The 18352-nt window shown below is 46.1% G+C and overlaps 1 protein-coding gene across 1 annotated transcript in view; it reads left to right on the top strand.

Annotated features, from left to right (window-relative positions):
- The window catches only part of LOC106605741 (uncharacterized), a 67226-nt gene that overhangs the window by 26596 nt on the left and 22278 nt on the right, over window positions 1-18352 (top strand). The window contains exons 6-13 of the mRNA XM_082974947.1: window positions 4386-4591; window positions 5389-5554; window positions 9545-9698; window positions 12800-12925; window positions 14687-14916; window positions 15504-15664; window positions 16979-17048; window positions 17290-17407. Coding sequence (XP_082831073.1) covers window positions 4386-4591; window positions 5389-5554; window positions 9545-9698; window positions 12800-12925; window positions 14687-14916; window positions 15504-15664; window positions 16979-17048; window positions 17290-17407 — 1231 coding nt within the window. The remainder of the gene's footprint in view (window positions 1-4385; window positions 4592-5388; window positions 5555-9544; window positions 9699-12799; window positions 12926-14686; window positions 14917-15503; window positions 15665-16978; window positions 17049-17289; window positions 17408-18352) is intronic.

Below are 18352 nucleotides of genomic sequence, written 5' to 3'. Positions count from 1 at the left end.
GGTGTTAGCCATGACAGGATTCCATAGGTACGTTTAGCCTCAACCTATATTAGAGGTGTTAGCCATGACAGGATTCCATAGATACATCTAGCTTCCTGCTGCTCAGCAGACAGGAGCTAAATAACAATGTAGTCTACATGTAATGATGCAAACCTACAGTACATCTGTCCTACAGCCTCTCTGTTCTCCTTCCTGGTTGGTTGGTTGGATGGTTGATTGGTTGGTTGGTAGGTTGGGCTGGTTTAAAGGGCAGACAACAGCGTGTTGAGCCGTGGCCTGTGTGTGGTGTTAGAAGGAAAACACCTGAGCAGGACGTGAGAGAACATAAAAGACAACTAGCCTGACATGACACTTACTGCTTTGCCTCATTAGCATCTGCCTCCTGGAGCTAGCGTAGCTGCGCTGTGCTCTGGGGTGTGTGTGTGTGTGTGTGTGTGCGCCTGCGTAGCCCACTACATCGCTCCTGACATGTCATGCATATTTTATAAAGCTGTGTTTTGTTCAGAAACCCATAATACCAGCCCCTGTCACCTGTTGGAGATGTGCTGTTTGCCTTTTTCTGTTTAATACTGCAGGGTTTTACCGCTGTCACTATCAGTGTAGATGGAGACGCTCAGAATGCTCTTTGTTAAACACACACACCTCCTTCCATCCATCCCACACATCTACATTCCACCACACACACACACACACACACACACACACACACACACACACACACACACACACACACACACACACACACACACACACACACACACACACACACACACACACACACACACACACACACACACACACACACACACACACACACACACACACACACACACACACGACACACACACACAGACACACACACACACACATACGCAGACACACACACAGACACACACACAGACACACACACACACACATACGCAGACACACACACAGACACACACACACACACACACACACAGACAAACAGACACAGACACACACACACACGCACACGCACAGTGGTGGATCTCAGCCTCCTGCTGATTGTAACAGTCCACCAGAGTCCAGGTTCAGCGTGTTGTAACATGCTGACTTCTGCCATTTCCTTTGAAACCCTTTCAATTAGGAGCTCTGCACTGCCCCTCAGTCTTAGAGCAAACCCAGGATAAGACACACACATACACACACACAGACACACACACATACATACACACACACAGACAGACCCACATACAGACCCACACACACACACACACACATTTTCCTATGTTCCTACATACTGTATACATATACACTTATAGTACGCACACACACACACCACACACACACACACCACACACACACCACACCCACACATACACACACCACGCACATATACACACACCACACATACACACATATACACGCATATATTCCTACATACATACACACTTTAAGGATGCACACACACGCATGCACACACACGTACATACACACACAAAGCGGATAAGACACCTCTATATGCCTATTCTGCACATCCACGCTGTTGGCTCTCACTGAATATTTAATGTTCTCTTTACAATAACTGCACCATTACCTAGAACCCGGGAGGGGAGCGCCCAGCTCCGGCTTAGAACACAGAAACACTGCAGAACACTGCTAAACATTACCCAGCACTAACACTGCTCTCCTGTCCTCTGTGGGAGCAACACTGCTAAACATTACCCAGCACTAACACTGCTCTCCTGTCCTCTGTGGGAGCAACACTGCTAAACATTACCCAGCACTAACACTGCTTTCCTGTCCTCTGTGGGAGCAACACTGCTAAACATTACCCAGCACTAACACTGCTCTCCTGTCCTCTGTGGGAGCAACACTGCTAAACATTACCCAGCACTAACACTGCTCTCCTGTCCTCTGTGGGAGCAACACTGCTAAACATTACCCAGCACTAACACTGCTCTCCTGTCCTCTGTGGGAGCAACACTGCTAAACATTACCCAGCACTAACACTGCTCTCCTGTCCTCTGTGGGAGCAACACTGCTAGGCTAGCACAGAAGCATTCACTATGGTACTGAACGTTGTTTAACATTATCAACAAACAAAAAAGCGCTGACACAGCTTGTTTCTACTAAAGAAACACTGCACAAGGGGTTTTGAACGTTGCTGAACATCGTTGAGCTCTTTTTTCCTTCAGAATCGTATTTTATTTTAGACAGGATCTTTGGTTTGAATGTTTTCTTTATGTACACCTTCACAGAACAGTTTTTCTCGTATAGGTTTTGTGGACGTTTAATTGTTTTCTCCTATTGAACTCAACCTTAATCTTTATATATCTGTACTGCAGCTGATCTAGTGGCTGGTTTATGTAGTTAAAGTTATTCAGTCAGAACATCAGCTTGGTACGCTATATTCAATCCCAGGCTACAGTACTCCTTTTCCAGATCACTGGACTCAATAGTGGCAAGACAAAGACTTTAGATCTGTTGAAAGACCTCCGTCTGAAGGGAACACTGTTGTTCAGTTCTAGTGTGAAGTCTTCTTTATGTGTCTCTCATTGCTTAAATTTAAATAACTCTTTATGGCTCTTTCTGTGTGGATTACCGCTATTCCAATACCCCTGGTTTGGCTGCTGTGTGTGTGTGTGTGTGTGTGTGTGTGTGTGTGTGTGTGTGTGTGTGTGTGTGTGTGTGTGTGTGTGTGTGTGTGTGTGTGTGTGTGTGTGTGTGTGTGTGTGTGTGTGTGTGTGTGTGTGTGTGTGTGTGTGTGTGTGTGGTTGAGAGAATCCTGGGTCTGAATGTTCTCTTCCTGTCTGTTGACTGGCTGTTGACTGGCTGTTTCGTCTGAGGGGGATGTGGTTGAAACGCTGTCAGATCTGTTGTTTCTCTACTCACTGGTTCACATACAGTACTGTACAATATAATAAACTGGATGGCACACTCAGTGGCGATTTTAGCATGTAAATGTTGGTGGGGGGAAAAATGTAATGTGGAATGTATGCCAGTAAAGCCACTACACAACACAACACTAAACAATACATGAATTGCCCTATAATGGTGACAATCGGTGCCCACAAACTGTTAGGGCCTACATAAAGCTGTTCCAACAGCAGAGTCCCAACACCTTACCACTGCTACACCTGGCTTTCAGCGGAGCCTTGTCTGGCAGCAAAACAGTTCATTCAGCCTCATTTACTGCCTTTTAAAAAAACATAGCTGATATGGCTGACTTGCTTAAACAAATGTGGTTTCTACTGACAATTGAGATGTACAGTACAAGCTATGGCATAAGGGGATGACAAGCGGATAAGAGGCAATGCGTAATTTCGGTTATGACATTAAAGAGAAAGCTAGGATAGACATAGTCAATATAACTATTTGTTCAGCACTTTTGAAATGTACAGCATCAGAATTCAGAACATGGGCCGTTCTTACAGCGTTCTCCCTGTACACCAAGTCAGAACCGTAGGATAACTCTTACAATATTCAATGATTATATTTCTCAAAAACAAGTTATAGGCTAAATATACACCACCAAGTCAGAACAGTAGGTGAAATTAATAGGTGAAAATAGACCAAATTATTAGGGTGAGGCACATGGGCTACTAACAGCTTACTACACAACATACACTTAGTATTACTTTCTTAGCTACAGTATACATATCTCCCTGGCATATTACATAATTTATGCAGCAGCATACAAGACATTTTTGGACTCACCTTGTTGTGCTGTGCTCACTTGAACAGGAAGGTGGCCCCGCGGCCTTTCGTGGGCAAATTTTGTCATCAAACTTTGTCATCAAAGTCTGTCATTCTCTGGATGCTTTCAAAACAACTGGGAACTGGAAGAAAGGATTTGCCAGTAGATTGTCGACGTGATTCATGATGATGACTGCTAGCTAAGATTTTGAAAGTATGATGTTGACATGATCAGTCCAATCAAAGCTACGGTAGATATAATGTGATTTGACGTCATTTTATCTGTGGCCAATGACCTTGAGCCTTCTTGGATGGACACTTCTAATGTAACTCTATGGCAGCACCCAAGGGGCTAAAATTTTCTAGCTCTAGACTTGGTGGTGACGTAGTGTTCCCATGAGTGACGGAACACTGAGCCAATAACGGCGCAATGCTCCGTATTTTCTGCTGTCCCGCCCCACCACCACAGAAAGCACTGAGCTAGGCTGAAACACCTGCATTTTGGAGCTGCCTTACTCATGAAAACAAAAAAGAGACCATGTTTGTATGTGGCTTTATTAACTCATTGATATATTATTTTTAAATTGTTTGCAAACTGATATGTGACACGTATTAATGCCAAAATAACATGCAAACAGGAAAGCTGTGACTGATGTGACAGGGGTTGGTTGATGGGAGTGTGTTTGTGTGTGTCCTGTCTAACCCACTCCCTTCTCTTTTCCCAGGTAGGGATCTGGGAGAACGGTAAGTTGGATTTGGTTTATCCAGCGTGGTCGCGTTACGGTCCGTTCCTCCAACCGCCTGATGGCGCCCAGCACCTGCGCGTGGTCACTCTGGAGGAACGTCCGTTTGTCATCGTGGAGCTGGCTGACGCCGCCTCCAACACCTGCATCAGAGACTCTGTACCCTGCCGACGACCCCTCAACGCCAGGTCAGAAGGCAGGGGTGACGGGTCAAATCAGACAATTATGTTCCTGTCCAATACACAATAAAATACATTCCTTACCCCGGGACACTTCATCAGGGGACTGTCCAGGGTCTTGGAGGACACAGTAAAATACGGGTCATCCCCATGTGACACACATACAGTACAGTGGCAACAAGACCCCCTTGGAGCCAAACACATCAGCAAAATGTAACTGTCGTTTTTCACAGATCGACCTTCATAGTATCATGTGTCTCCAGTGTAATGATCACGTGGTGTCAACAAATGACATAATCACTTTCATGGTGTATTGAACACAAACAAATCACGTATTAACCCTCCACTCTCCACATAACCTCTCATCCTTCTCGATCGTGTAGTGGTGAGTGTGAGCCCAGATGGTATATAGGGTTATATGTGATTCAGTTGAAGATATATGGGGGTTGAATTGGACACGAACACAATAGAGCTGCAATAGAGGTCCACGCCTCACGGTTCACCACCTCTAGGAAGGATGAGAACAATTATCATGTGGCAGGACAATTTGACTCTCACTTAAAGGCATAATCCATAACTGTGATTTCCTGTATGGAGTGTGGCCCTGACTGAGGAAGAGAGACATTCTTTGTCTTAAATATAACAACATCTTTTAAATGTTATATATTTTCTCTCTCTCTCACTTTCTTTCATTCACTCACTCCGTCCTCTTTCTCTTTCTCTTTCTCTTTCTTTCTCTCTCTCTCTCTCTCTCTCTCTCTCTTTCCTCTCCTGCACCTTGTATCCCTCTTCCTTCCTCCCTCCAGTATTCCTGTCCAGGATCCCCCAAAGAAACAGTGCTGTAAGGGCTTCTGCATCGACATCCTCAAACGATTGGCCAAGATCGTGGGTTTCACCTATGACCTCTATCTGGTGACCAATGGAAAGCACGGGAAGAAGATTGATGGAGTGTGGAACGGCATGATTGGAGAGGTCAGTAAAACGTGAATGATTGATTAGACATTGATTAGACATTGGTAGGCTACAGTACGTAGTTCTTCTTGACCATAATAGTTGTTGGGAAAAGGTCAAAGCTACTTTCCACAGCAGCTGTCGCCAGAGAGGAGAGGAGCAGTGAGACTTGGCACACTGCCTGCTGCCATTACAAATAACATTTGATTGATTGGATGGCTGATGATTGATGGATTAGTGTGAGGTCACGTGACTGTTCCTCTGGTTCAGAGGTCATGATTTATGGAAGTTAAGGACCTCGTAAGGTGTTTTTTCTCCTTGGTTGGAAGGTCAGGCTTGCTGTTTCTGTGTGTTTCACTGTTGTACGACTATAGCGCTGCATGAGAATGTACGTGTATGTAGCACTGCGCATGTGTTTGTGTTTTTCCTCAGTGTGTCTGTGTAGGTTGCTGTAGCTTAACTTAGTGTGTGTGTGTGTATGTTCAAGCGTTCCCTGGCCTATGCTGCTGCCTCCGGGGCAACCAGTTAAACGCTGGGTGTCACATCAGTCACAGGCAGAGTTATGGGCCCTTAACCACAGCCAGCACTCACAGACATACATTGTTTATTACACACACACACACACACACACACACACACACACACACACACACACACACACACACACACACACACACACACACACAGAGAGAGAAGCACACATGCACACACACATACATACTGTACATACACACAGGCACGCACTTACTCACACTTACATTTTATTCATTTTGCAGGCACTCTTATCCAGAGTGACTTAGTGACACACAGAACACAGAACACACAGAAGCACGGATGCACGCACGCAACATTGACAAGCATGTGCACACATGAACACACACAGACATACAAACAATGTTTTTTCTCTTTCGCCCTTTGTCTTCCTCATAGACACAGCCTGACACATGGTCACATGGTCACAGTCACAGACACCCCCTGGGTATTACAGCTCTTTTTCTGGCAGGCCCTCTGAGAGCTAAACAGGGGGCTGTTGTTTCGGGAAAGTGTCCTGCACACACACGCATAGTGAACACACACGCACACACACACGCACACACACACACACACACACACACACACACACACACACACACACACACACACACACACACACACACACACACACACACACACACACACACACACACACACACACACATACGTGAACACACACACACACATACCAGCACACACACACACACACAACACACACACACACACACACACACACACACACACACACACACACACACACACACACACACACACACACACACACACACACACACACACATACGTGAACACACACACACACATACCAGCACACACACACACACACACATACATACATACATACACACACACACACACACACACACACAGGCACATACACACACACACACTGTGAGCGAGTGGAACAGGGGGGAGATTTTTGGTGGAAGTGTCCCGCTGCACCTCCTCAGGTCCCACGGGAACGCTGGTACAGCCTGGTTGTCATGGCAGCAAAAACAATCTCACTCCCTACTTTACTTCTTTATCTGTCATCTTTATGACTTGAACCAGGACCAATGGTGTCTATCCACCTATATTCACATGCAAATGGTGAAGTGCGTTTTACTTTCTCAGGCTAATTTCTGTCTTTTGATCAGATGTTTCAAAGCCTGCCGTTCTTTGATCAGGTAGCAAATCCAGAGACTTGACTGTGTGTGTTGCGTTGCTGCTCGCTCCCCCTTTTCTGCTGATTTACTCTGAAATGAGGAGGTGCCGTGTTTAATGCAGATTAACATTTCACTTATTCAATCAGCCGACACAGCAATTTTCGATTTAGATGGGGGGGGCTAACTCACTTTGTGTGATGAAGAGATGTGTAGGAGGAGACACGTGGCGCTGGTGTTTAAACTGTGTTGTAGCCCATTCAGCAGACTACATAAGGTGCTAACCCATATCTAGGGTCTGACAGGTTATAGGTCAGGGATCATCAACTATATTCAGCCTCGGACCGATTTGTTCTTGAGCGGATGGTCGGGGGGCCGTAACAGAATTACAAATAATTTGTTGACTTGGGGGACCAAATAAAACCACCCGCGGGCCAAATTCAGGCCACGGGCCGCCAGTTGGGGAACCCTGTTATAGGTGTATGGACGAGGCGAAGGAGGATAGGGGTTGTTTTTAGACCTGTGTTATAATCTGTCTGTAGCCTCTATCTCTGCCTGTAGTTTCTCCTATAATAATGTGTAATGAGGCAGTGTACCCCCTCAATCTCTCTGAATGTAGTTTATCCTATAATAATGTATTATACGGCCAGTGTACTCCTCTATCTCTCTGTCTGTAGTTTCTCCTATAATAATGTGTTATGTGGCAGTGTACCCCTCTATCTCTCTGACTGTAGTTTATCCTATAATAATGTGTTGTGAGGCCAGTGTACCCCTCTATCTCTCTGAATGTAGTTTATCCTATAATACTGTGTTATGAGGCCAGTGTACCCCTCTATCTCTCTGACTGTAGTTTATCCTATAATAATGTGTTGTGAGGCCAGTGTACCCCTCTATCTCTCTGACTGTAGTTTCTCCTATAATAATGTGTTATGTGGCAGTGTACCCCTCTATCTCTCTGACTGTAGTTTCTCCTATAATAATGTGTTATGTGGCAGTGTACCCCTCAATCTCTCTGACTGTAGTTTATCCTATAATAATGTGTTGTGAGGCCAGTGTACCCCTCTATCTCTCTGAATGTAGTTTATCCTATAATAATGTGTTATGAGGTAGTGTACCCCTCTATCTCTCTGAATGTAGTTTATCCTATAATAATGTGTTATGAGGCCAGTGTACCTCTCTATCTCTCTGACTGTAGTTTCTCCTATAATAATGTATTATGAGGCCAGTGTACCCCTCTATCTCTCTGAATGTAGTTTATCCTATAATAATGTGTTGTGAGGCCAGTGTACTCCTCTATCTCTCTGACTGTAGTTTCTCCTATAATAATGTGTTATGAGGCCAGTGTACCCCCCTATCTCTCTGAATGTAGTTTATCCTATAATAATGTGTTATGAGGTCAGTGTACCCCTCTATCTCTCTGACTGTAGTTTCTCCTATAATAATGTATTATACAGCCAGTGTACTCCTCTATCTCTCTGACTGTAGTTTCTCCTATAATAATGTATTATACAGCCAGTGTACTCCTCTATCTCTCTGAATGTAGTTTATCCTATAATAATGTGTTATGAGGCCAGTCTACTCCTCTATCTCTCTGACTGTAGTTTCTCCTATAATAATGTATTATACGGCCAGTGTACCCCTCTATCTCTCTGAATGTAGTTTATCCTATAATAATGTGTTATGAGGCCAGTCTACTCCTCTATCTCTCTGAATGTAGTTTATCCTATAATAATGTGTTATGAGGCCAGTGTACCCCTCTATCTCTCTGACTGTAGTTTCTCCTATAATAATGTGTTATGAGGCCAGTCTACTCCTCTATCTCTCTGAATGTAGTTTCTCCTATAATAATGTGTTATGAGGCCAGTCTACTCCTCTATCTCTCTGACTGTAGTTTCTCCTATAATAATGTATTATACGGCCAGTGTACCCCTCTATCTCTCTGAATGTAGTTTATCCTATAATAATGTGTTATGAGGCCAGTCTACTCCTCTATCTCTCTGAATGTAGTTTATCCTATAATAATGTGTTATGAGGCCAGTGTACCCCTCTATCTCTCTGAATGTAGTTTATCCTATAATAATGTGTTATGAGGCCAGTGTACCCCTCTATCTCTCTGACTGTAGTTTATCCTATAATAATGTGTTGTGAGGCCAGTGTACCCCTCTATCTCTCTGACTGTAGTTTCTCCTATAATAATGTGTTATGAGGCCAGTCTACTCCTCTATCTCTCTGAATGTAGTTTATCCTATAATAATGTGTTATGAGGCCAGTGTACTCCTCTATCTCTCTGAATGTAGTTTCTCCTCCCGTCCATCAGGTGGTGGGACAGCGAGCAGACATGGCCATCGGATCCCTCACCATCAACGAGGAGAGGTCAGAGGTCGTGGACTTCTCCGTCCCCTTCGTGGAGACGGGCATCAGCGTCATGGTCTCCCGGAGCAACGGAACCGTCTCACCCTCTGCCTTCCTGGGTGAGTGAAGGAACTGATGACTGTTGAGGTTGAAGTATATCTGGACATTATTGATGGTCCAGGTAAAAATTAAATTCTCACTTGCACATGACTCTCCACCCCCTCCATATCTAGCTCTGACTTTGCTGATAGCTACTTTATTGAGGAAAAGTGTACTTACAATGACAGTGATGTGTGGTTGTCCCACCTAGCTACTGTATCTTAAGATGAATGCACTAACTGTATGTCACTCTGGATAAGAGAGTCTGCTAAATGACTAAAATGTAAGTGAACCTTATGCACAGATCTAGGATCAGCTTACCCTCTCCCAATTCAAAAGTACTGTGGTTCCGTCAAATGGTTCAATCTTTACTTGCATTTGTTGTTACTTTTACTTTGTCACGTTGTTTCAGCTTATACTTCCAGTCTGTCAGCAGGTGAAATACTTTTTTAGATTGAATTACAGTAAACTGAATGGACTGGAAGACACAGAAACACTGGAGTAGTGGGTTATGCTGTGTTAGCTAGCTGGTTTGTTTGCTCGCGGAGCTCTGTAACTTAGATTGGTTTGGGCTCTGATGGATTCTCTGTCGCCTCTATCAACAAATCAAATCAAATCACATTTTATTAGTCACATGCGCCGAATACAACAGGTGTAGACCTTACAGTGAAAGGTTTACTTACAAGCCCCTAACCAACAATGCAGTTTCCAAAAAATATGATAAGAATAAGAAATAAAAGTAACAAGTAATTAAAGAGCTGTAGTAAAATAACAATAGCGAGACTATATACGGGGGGCACCGGAACAGAGTCAGTGTGTGTGGGTACCGGTACAGAGTCAGTGTGCGGGGGCACCGGTACAGAGTCAGTGTGCGGGGGCACCGGTACAGAGTCAGTGTGCGGGGGCACCGGTACAGAGTCAGTGTGCGGGGGCACCGGTACAGAGTCAGTGTGCGGGGGCACCGGTACAGAGTCAGTGTGCGGGGGCACCGGTACAGAGTCAGTGTGTGGGGGTACCAGTACAAAGTCAGTGTGTGGGGGTACCAGTACAGAGTCAGTGTGTGGGGGTACCAGTACAGAGTCAGTGTGTGTGGGTACCGGTACAGAGTCAGTGTGTGTGGGTACCAGTACAGAGTCAGTGTGTGTGGGTACCAGTACAGAGTCAGTGTGTGGGGGTACCGGTACAGAGTCAGTGTGTGTGGGTACCGGTACAGAGTCAGTGTGTGTGGGTACCAGTACAGAGTCAGTGTGTGTGGGTACCAGAACAGAGTCAGTGTGTGTGGGTACCGATACAGAGTCAGTGTGTGGGGGTACCAGTACAGAGTCAGTGTGTGGGGGTAACAGTACAGAGTCAGTGTGTGGGGGTACGAGTACAGAGTCAGTGTGTGGGGGTACAGGTACAGAGTCAGTGTGTGGGGGTACAGGTACAGAGTCAGTGTGTGGGGGTACCAGTACAGAGTCAGTGTGTGGGGGTACCAGTACAGAGTCAGTGTGTGGGGGTACAGGTACAGAGTCAGTGTGCGGGGGCACCGGTACAGAGTCAGTGTGCGGGGGCACCGGTACAGAGTCAGTGTGCGGGGGCACCGGTACAGAGTCAGTGTGCGGGGGCACCGGTACAGAGTCAGTGTGCGGGGGTACCAGTACAAAGTCAGTGTGTGGGGGTACCAGTACAGAGTCAGTGTGTGGGGGTACCAGTACAGAGTCAGTGTGTGGGGGTACCAGTACAGAGTCAGTGTGTGTGGGTACCGGTACAGAGTCAGTGTGTGTGGGTACCAGTACAGAGTCAGTGTGTGTGGGTACCAGTACAGAGTCAGTGTGTGTGGGTACCGGTACAGAGTCAGTGTGTGGGGGTACCGGTACAGAGTCAGTGTGTGTGGGTACCAGTACAGAGTCAGTGTGTGTGGGTACCAGAACAGAGTCAGTGTGTGTGGGTACCGGTACAGAGTCAGTGTGTGGGGGTACCAGTACAGAGTCAGTGTGTGGGGGTAACAGTACAGAGTCAGTGTGTGGGGGTACGAGTACAGAGTCAGTGTGTGGGGGTACAGGTACAGAGTCAGTGTGTGGGGGTACAGGTACAGAGTCAGTGTGTGGGGGTACCAGTACAGAGTCAGTGTGTGGGGTACCAGTACAGAGTCAGTGTGTGGGGGTACAGGTACAGAGTCAGTGTGTGGGGGTACCAGTACAGAGTCAGCGTGTGGGGGTACCGGGTACAGAGTCAGTGTGTGGGGGTACAGGTACAGAGTCAGTGTGTGGGGGTACAGGTACAGAGTCAGTGTGTGGGGGTACCCGTACAGAGTCAGTGTGTGGGGGTACCAGTACAGAGTCAGTGTGTGGGGGTACAGGTACAGAGTCAGTGTGTGGGGGTACAGGTACAGAGTCAGTATGTGGGGGTACCGGTACAGAGTCAGTGTGTGGGGGTAGAGGTTAGTTGAGGTAATATGTACATGGAGGTAGAGTTATTAAAGTGTTCTAAGGGGGTACAGGTTAGTTGAGGTAATATGTACATGTAGGTAGAGTTATTAAAGTCTTCTAAGGGGGTACAGGTTAGTTGAGGTAATATGTACATGTAGGTATAGTTATTAAAGTGTTCTAAGGGGGACAGGTTAGTTGAGGTAATATGTACATGTAGGTAGAGTTATTAAAGTGTTCTAAGGGGGTACAGGTTAGTTGAGGTAATATGTACATGTAGGTAGAGTTATTAAAGTGTTCTAAGGGGGTACAGGTTAGTTGAGGTAATATGTACATGTAGGTAGAGTTATTAAAGTCTTCTAAGGGGGTACAGGTTAGTTGAGGTAATATGTACATGTAGGTAGAGTTATTAAAGTGTTCTAAGGGGGTACAGGTTAGTTGAGGTAATATGTACATGTAGGTAGAGTTATTAAAGTGTTCTAAGGGGGTACTGGTTAGTTGAGGTAATATGTACATGTAGGTAGAGTTATTAAAGTGTTCTAAGTTGTGTTTATACTGAATGTCTTTGTTGATCCTCCTCTCCTCTCCTCTCCTCTCCTCTCCTCTCCTCTCCTCTCCTCTCCTCTCCTCTCCTCTCCTCTCCTCTCCTCTCCTCTCCTCTCCTCTCCTCTCCTCTCCTCTCCTCTCCCCTCCTCTCCTCTCCTCTCCCTCAGAGCCCTACAGTCCAGCAGTGTGGGTGATGATGTTCGTCATGTGCCTGACCGTGGTGGCTGTGACCGTCTTCATATTTGAGTTCTTCAGTCCAGTCGGATACAACCGCAGCCTTTCCAGCGGAAAGAGTAAGTGACAGAGTTCCATTAGAAAGAGGCTATGCTAGGTCCATGTTTGGTAGCCATGTTGTTTCCTAGGTGACTGAATGGATACACAATTCCATACAGTTGTTCTATATGTTCAGTGTCTCATAGGTCAAGTGACAGAACATTCCAGAATACCCTCCCTACACAGTGTTTGGCTGATGTACATGTCCATCACCACAGGACATTTCTATGCCTTGTTTGTGCTGTTGTTGTTGTTGTTGATGTTGGTTGGTCAGTCAATCAAGTATCACTGCAGAAAAATAGATTGGTATCAAAGTGTGTGTATCAGAGGATGGAAACCAATACTTTCTCTCATATGTTGCATTGCAGCCCTATTTGTTTAATATTGAAGCAGACATATATTATTTAGCAGTGCAGTTTGCACCGCTGTCATATTCTGTATGCTTCCCGCCTCTGTCCGATACCTCCGCGCTCTCTCTCCTTCTCTCTCTTTGGTCTCTCTCTCTCTCTCTCTCTCTCTCTCTCTCTCTCTCATCTCTCTCTCTCTCTCTCTCTCTCTCTATTTTCCTCTTTCTCCCTTTCTCTCTCTCTCTATTTCTCTCTCTATTTCTCTCCCTTTCTCTCTCTCTCTCTCTCCCTCTCTCTCTCTCCCTCTCTCTCTCTCCCTCTCTCCAATCTTTTACAGCATGACTGCTGCGCTGTACATATTTTACCTCTGTCCTCCTCTCACACATTCCCTTAATCTCTCTTATCTCTCATCCCTTTTTCCTGTCATTTAAAATAAGTGTTCTAGTGTTTGATCTTGGTGAAGATTGGACCATGAGTGGTGAAATTAAGTGTATGATTACATCTCAGTGTTGAAAGCGGTGGTGTTCAATATTTACTGAAAGTGCTTGAGAGGGAATCCGCAAGGTTTTATCTACTTATATCAAATCAAAGTTTATGTCACGTGCATGGGATACAACAGGTGTAAACAGTACAGTGAAATGCTTACTTTAAAGCTCTTCCTCATCAATGCAGTGTTCAATACCAAAGGTAAAGAAATAGAAAATCCACAATAGGATCTTAAAAAGAGCATGGAATCAATACTATGTCAGATCAAATAAAAACAGGAAATAAAACACAAGAATGTATGCTAAAAACAAGGTCAGTACCAATACCTTATCATAAGGCATGGATCAGTCATTCCAGGGGTTTTGGATATTTAGTTCATCTTGAGTGGAACAATATTGTCCATAACGTTGCTTAGGGTGTTATATACAGTAAAATGGGTTGAAAACACTTGTTGTTGAGTCCTAAACTATAGCACTGGTTTGTCCACTACTGAGTGTATTAAAGGGAGACTGTAATTCGGATTTTGCCAACGACTCCCTTCATCCACTTCCCCAAAGTCAGATTAACTGATGGATACTATTTGTATGTCTCTGTGTCCAGTATGAAGGAAGTTAGAGGTGGTTTCGCGAGCCAATACTAACTAGCGTTAGCGCAATGACTGGAAGTCTATTGGTATCTGCTAGCATGCTGGTATCCCTTTAACACTGCAGGCCTTCATTTAAAGTTCTATTGAGAGGACTATTGCCTGGATGCACTCATACTTTTCCAGTGAGGGACTCTCCTCCTCCTTTTCCCTCACATCCTCCCTCTCTCTCTCTCTCTCTCTCTCTCTCTCTCTCTCTCTCCCTCATACCCCACCCCACCAAACTCCTTCTCTGCCCCAACCCTGCTCTCCCCCCACCCCACCCCCTCCTCTCCCTCTATCCTTATCTCCCTCTCTCCATCTAGAGGCAGGAGGCTCTACGTTCACCATAGGAAAGTCTGTATGGTTGCTGTGGGCCATTGTGTTCAATAACTCGGTCCCGGTGGAGAACCCCAGAGGAACCACCAGTAAGATCATGGTGCTGATCTGGGCCTTCTTCGCTGTCATCTTCCTGGCTTCCTACACAGCCAACCTGGCTGCCTTCATGATCCAGGAGGAGTACATAGACACTGTCTCTGGACTCTCAGACAAAAAGGTAAACATTGAAGAATGATGGTGTGGTTTTTTTGTAAGGTGGGTAAGGGTTATAGGTAAGGGTTATAGGTAAGGGTTCGATTCTGATGTACCAATCTTTAAAAATATGTTCAGTTTAACATCAATTTCACTCGCAAGCACACTTTGATGTCAAGGCTCCCTCCTCTCTCTCTCTCTCTCTCTCTCTCTCTCTCTCTATCTCTCTCTCTCTCTCTCTTTCTCTCTCTCTGCTTTCTGATGTTCAATGTTTTGGTTGAATATGATAGCATGGTATTTTGAGCTTGATGTTGAGTGTACTGTCATGGTCTATTACAGCTCAGTGCTTTATGGTCAATACTTTGTTGTAGTGATACTGCTCAGTGTTATGGTGATTGGACATGGCTACAGATACATTTATTTTACAACTGGATTCATACTGTTTATGTGGTTTGGTCTCTATGGTTCTCTGATGTAGAAAAAAATATACTTCCTTGTACTGTAGCAAAGCACAGGCTTCTCCCCTCTCTATTCAAATATAGGCCCACTGTTTCTACATAAAATAGGGGTGTTTAGCCCAGCTCAAATTCACCTTTCTCACCTCTCTTTCAGTTCCAGCACCCCACAGAGCAGTACCCCCCTCTGAAGTTTGGCACGGTGCCCAACGGGAGTACAGAGAAGAACATCCGCAGTAACTACCCTGGCATGCACCATTACATGGTCAAATATAACCAGAGAGGGGTGGAGGACGCCATTAACAACCTCAAGACTGGGTCTGTCTTTCTTTCTGTCCCCTCTGGGATCTGAACTATGTCTATGTGATGATCCCCTCACTCTCACTCTTTCCCCTAAACTTCACTCTTACAATATCAACCTCTCACCCTAAAACTTCTCACCCTAAAACGTCCTCTCTGTCCCACTCTATATTACAGAAACAGTCAAATACTTCCCCCCTCTCCTCTCCTTCTCTCTCCATCACTCTCCTCTCCCCCTCTCCTCTCCTTCTCTCTCCATCCCTCTCCTCCACCCTCTCCTCTCCTTCTCTCTCATCCCTCTCTTCTACCCTCTCCTGTCCTTCTCTCTCCATTCCTCTCCTCTACCCTCTCTTCCCCTTCTCTCTCCATCCCTCTCCTCTACCCTCTCCTCCCCTTCTTTTTCCGTCTCTCTCCTCTACCCTCTCCTCTCCTTCTCTTTCCATCTATCTCCTCTACCCTCTCCTTTCCTTCTCCTTCCATCTCTCTCCTCTACCCTCTCCTGTCCTTCTCTCTCATCTCTCATCTCTCTCCTCTACCCTCTCCTGTCCTTCTCTCTCCATCCCTCTCCTCTACCCTCTCCTGTCCTTCTTTCTCCATCCCTCTCCTCTACCCTCTCCTCTCCTTCTTTCTCCATCCCTCTCCTCTACCCTCTCCTCTCCTTCTCTCTGTATCCCTCTCCTCTACCCTCTCCTCGCCTTCTCTCTGCATCCCTCTCCTCTCCTCTACCCTCTCCTTCTCTCTGCATACCTCTCTTCTTTTCCCTCCTTCTCTCTTCCTCTCTTGTTAAATCTGCATCATATGTCTGCTGGGTTGTATAATCCTTACAGTTTACTGTCACTAAGCCCCTGTCATCATCTCTCCCCGATTGCCTCGCCACCCCATTTATAGAACACTGTTAATGTGCTGGGAATGAGATGCTCTCTGTCGCTCCCTCTGTCTTCCTCTCTCACCCCTCTTCTCTCTCTCTCTCTCTCTCTGGTTATTTCCTCCCCTGTGTGTTCTCTCGGTGTGTTTGTGCTTAAACTTTATAATCCTCATCACTCTCTATCTCTCTCCCCCATGTGTCTTTTGCCCCGGAAGTGTGTAAATCTTCTTTCCCTCGCTCTCTCCTCCCATCTCTTTTCTCACAGTACTGTATAAATCCTTCTCTCTCCACCTTCCATCCCCTCTCTCTTTCACTCTCTTCACGTTTCACTCTCTTTGGCACGTTCTCCCTTTCTCTCCTCCCTCTCTCTCGTTCTAACTTCAGATCTCTCTCACTCTCTCAGCTCTTGCCTTTCTCTTTCTCTACCCCATCCCCCTGTTCTATTAACTCCCCCGCTCTCTCTACAGGAAGTTGGATGCCTTTATCTACGATGCAGCTGTGTTGAACTACATGGCCAGGAAAGACGAGGGTTGTAAGGTGATGACCAGACAAGTTTGACTTGATGTGTTCTATCTATTTACTCCTTTATTGTGTTTTATTGTCAGCTAGATAGCGGATTGCTGTCACTTTGTGAAAATTGCATTTGTGAAAATAGCAATACAAAATGTGATGTATTGCTTGGTTGATTGGTTGGGTGAGTGAGGGAGTGAGGGAGTGATTGAGTGAGTGAGTAGTTGCTTGCTTGATTGATTGATTGATTGATGTTTGCTTGTCAAAGGTGATGACCATAGGCTCTGGGAAGGTATTTGCCACCACAGGCTACGGTATCGCCCTGCACAAGAACTCCCGCTGGAAACGCCCCCTCGACCTGGCCCTGCTACAGCTGGTGGGAGACGGTGAGGACAGGGGAGGAGGGGAGGAGGAAGGAGGGAGGGAGATGGTGAGGACAAGGGAGGACGGGGGGAGGAAGGAGGGAGGGAAACGTTGAGGACAAGGGAAGGAGGGAGGAGGAAGGAGGGAAACGGTGAGGACAAGGGAGGATGAGAGGAGGAAGGAGGGAGACGGTGAGGACAGGGAAGGAGGGGAGGAGGAAGGAGGGCGGGAGATGGTGAGGACAGGGGTAGGAGGAAGGAAGGAAGGAGGAAGGGGAAGGATGTAGAGAGTGAGGGGAGACTTGGGGAAGGTTTAAGGTGTGGTAGGGGATAAAAAGGAGAGGGGAGGAGAAAGGGGGAGATGGAGGTCAAAGGGCAAAGGGTAAGGCAAGACGCTCCCTACACCTACCCCTTGGTCCTAACCATTTGATGTTTGCAGATCTGTAAGGTCTGGATAGGTATCAGCAGTTCTATGGTAGAGCTTCCACCATATTGCTTCCACCTTACAGATCTGCAAATACTAGAGGGTTAGGGCCAAGGGGAAGGGGGAGGGAATGAATTGGGACTGGCTGAGGGAATATGGTGGGGTACTGTTGGGGGGAGATGGTGATGACTTGTTGGGTCATGATGGGAACGGGGGCAAATGCTATGCTGAGATGAACTGGGGATCATAGGAGTGAGGGACCCTGGACAGGGGATGAGGCCTGAGGAATGAGGGATCTTGAACAGGGGATGAGGCCTGAGGAATGAGGGATCTTGAACAGGGGATGAGGCCTGAGGAATGAGGGATGTTGAACAGGGGATGAGGCCTGAGGAATGAGGGATGTTGAACAGGGGATGAGGCCTGAGGAATGAGGGGTGTTGAACAGGGGATGAGGCCTGAGGAATGAGGGGTGTTGAACAGGGGATGAGGCCTGTGGAATGAGGGATGTTGAACAGGGGATGAGGCCTGAGGAATGAGGGATGTTG

The sequence above is a fragment of the Salmo salar genome, chromosome 05 (genome assembly GCF_965601325.2).
Source record: "Salmo salar chromosome 05, fSalSal1, whole genome shotgun sequence".
NCBI classification, from domain to species: Eukaryota; Metazoa; Chordata; class Actinopteri; order Salmoniformes; family Salmonidae; genus Salmo; species Salmo salar.
This window is presented reverse-complemented; position numbering and strand designations above follow the sequence as displayed.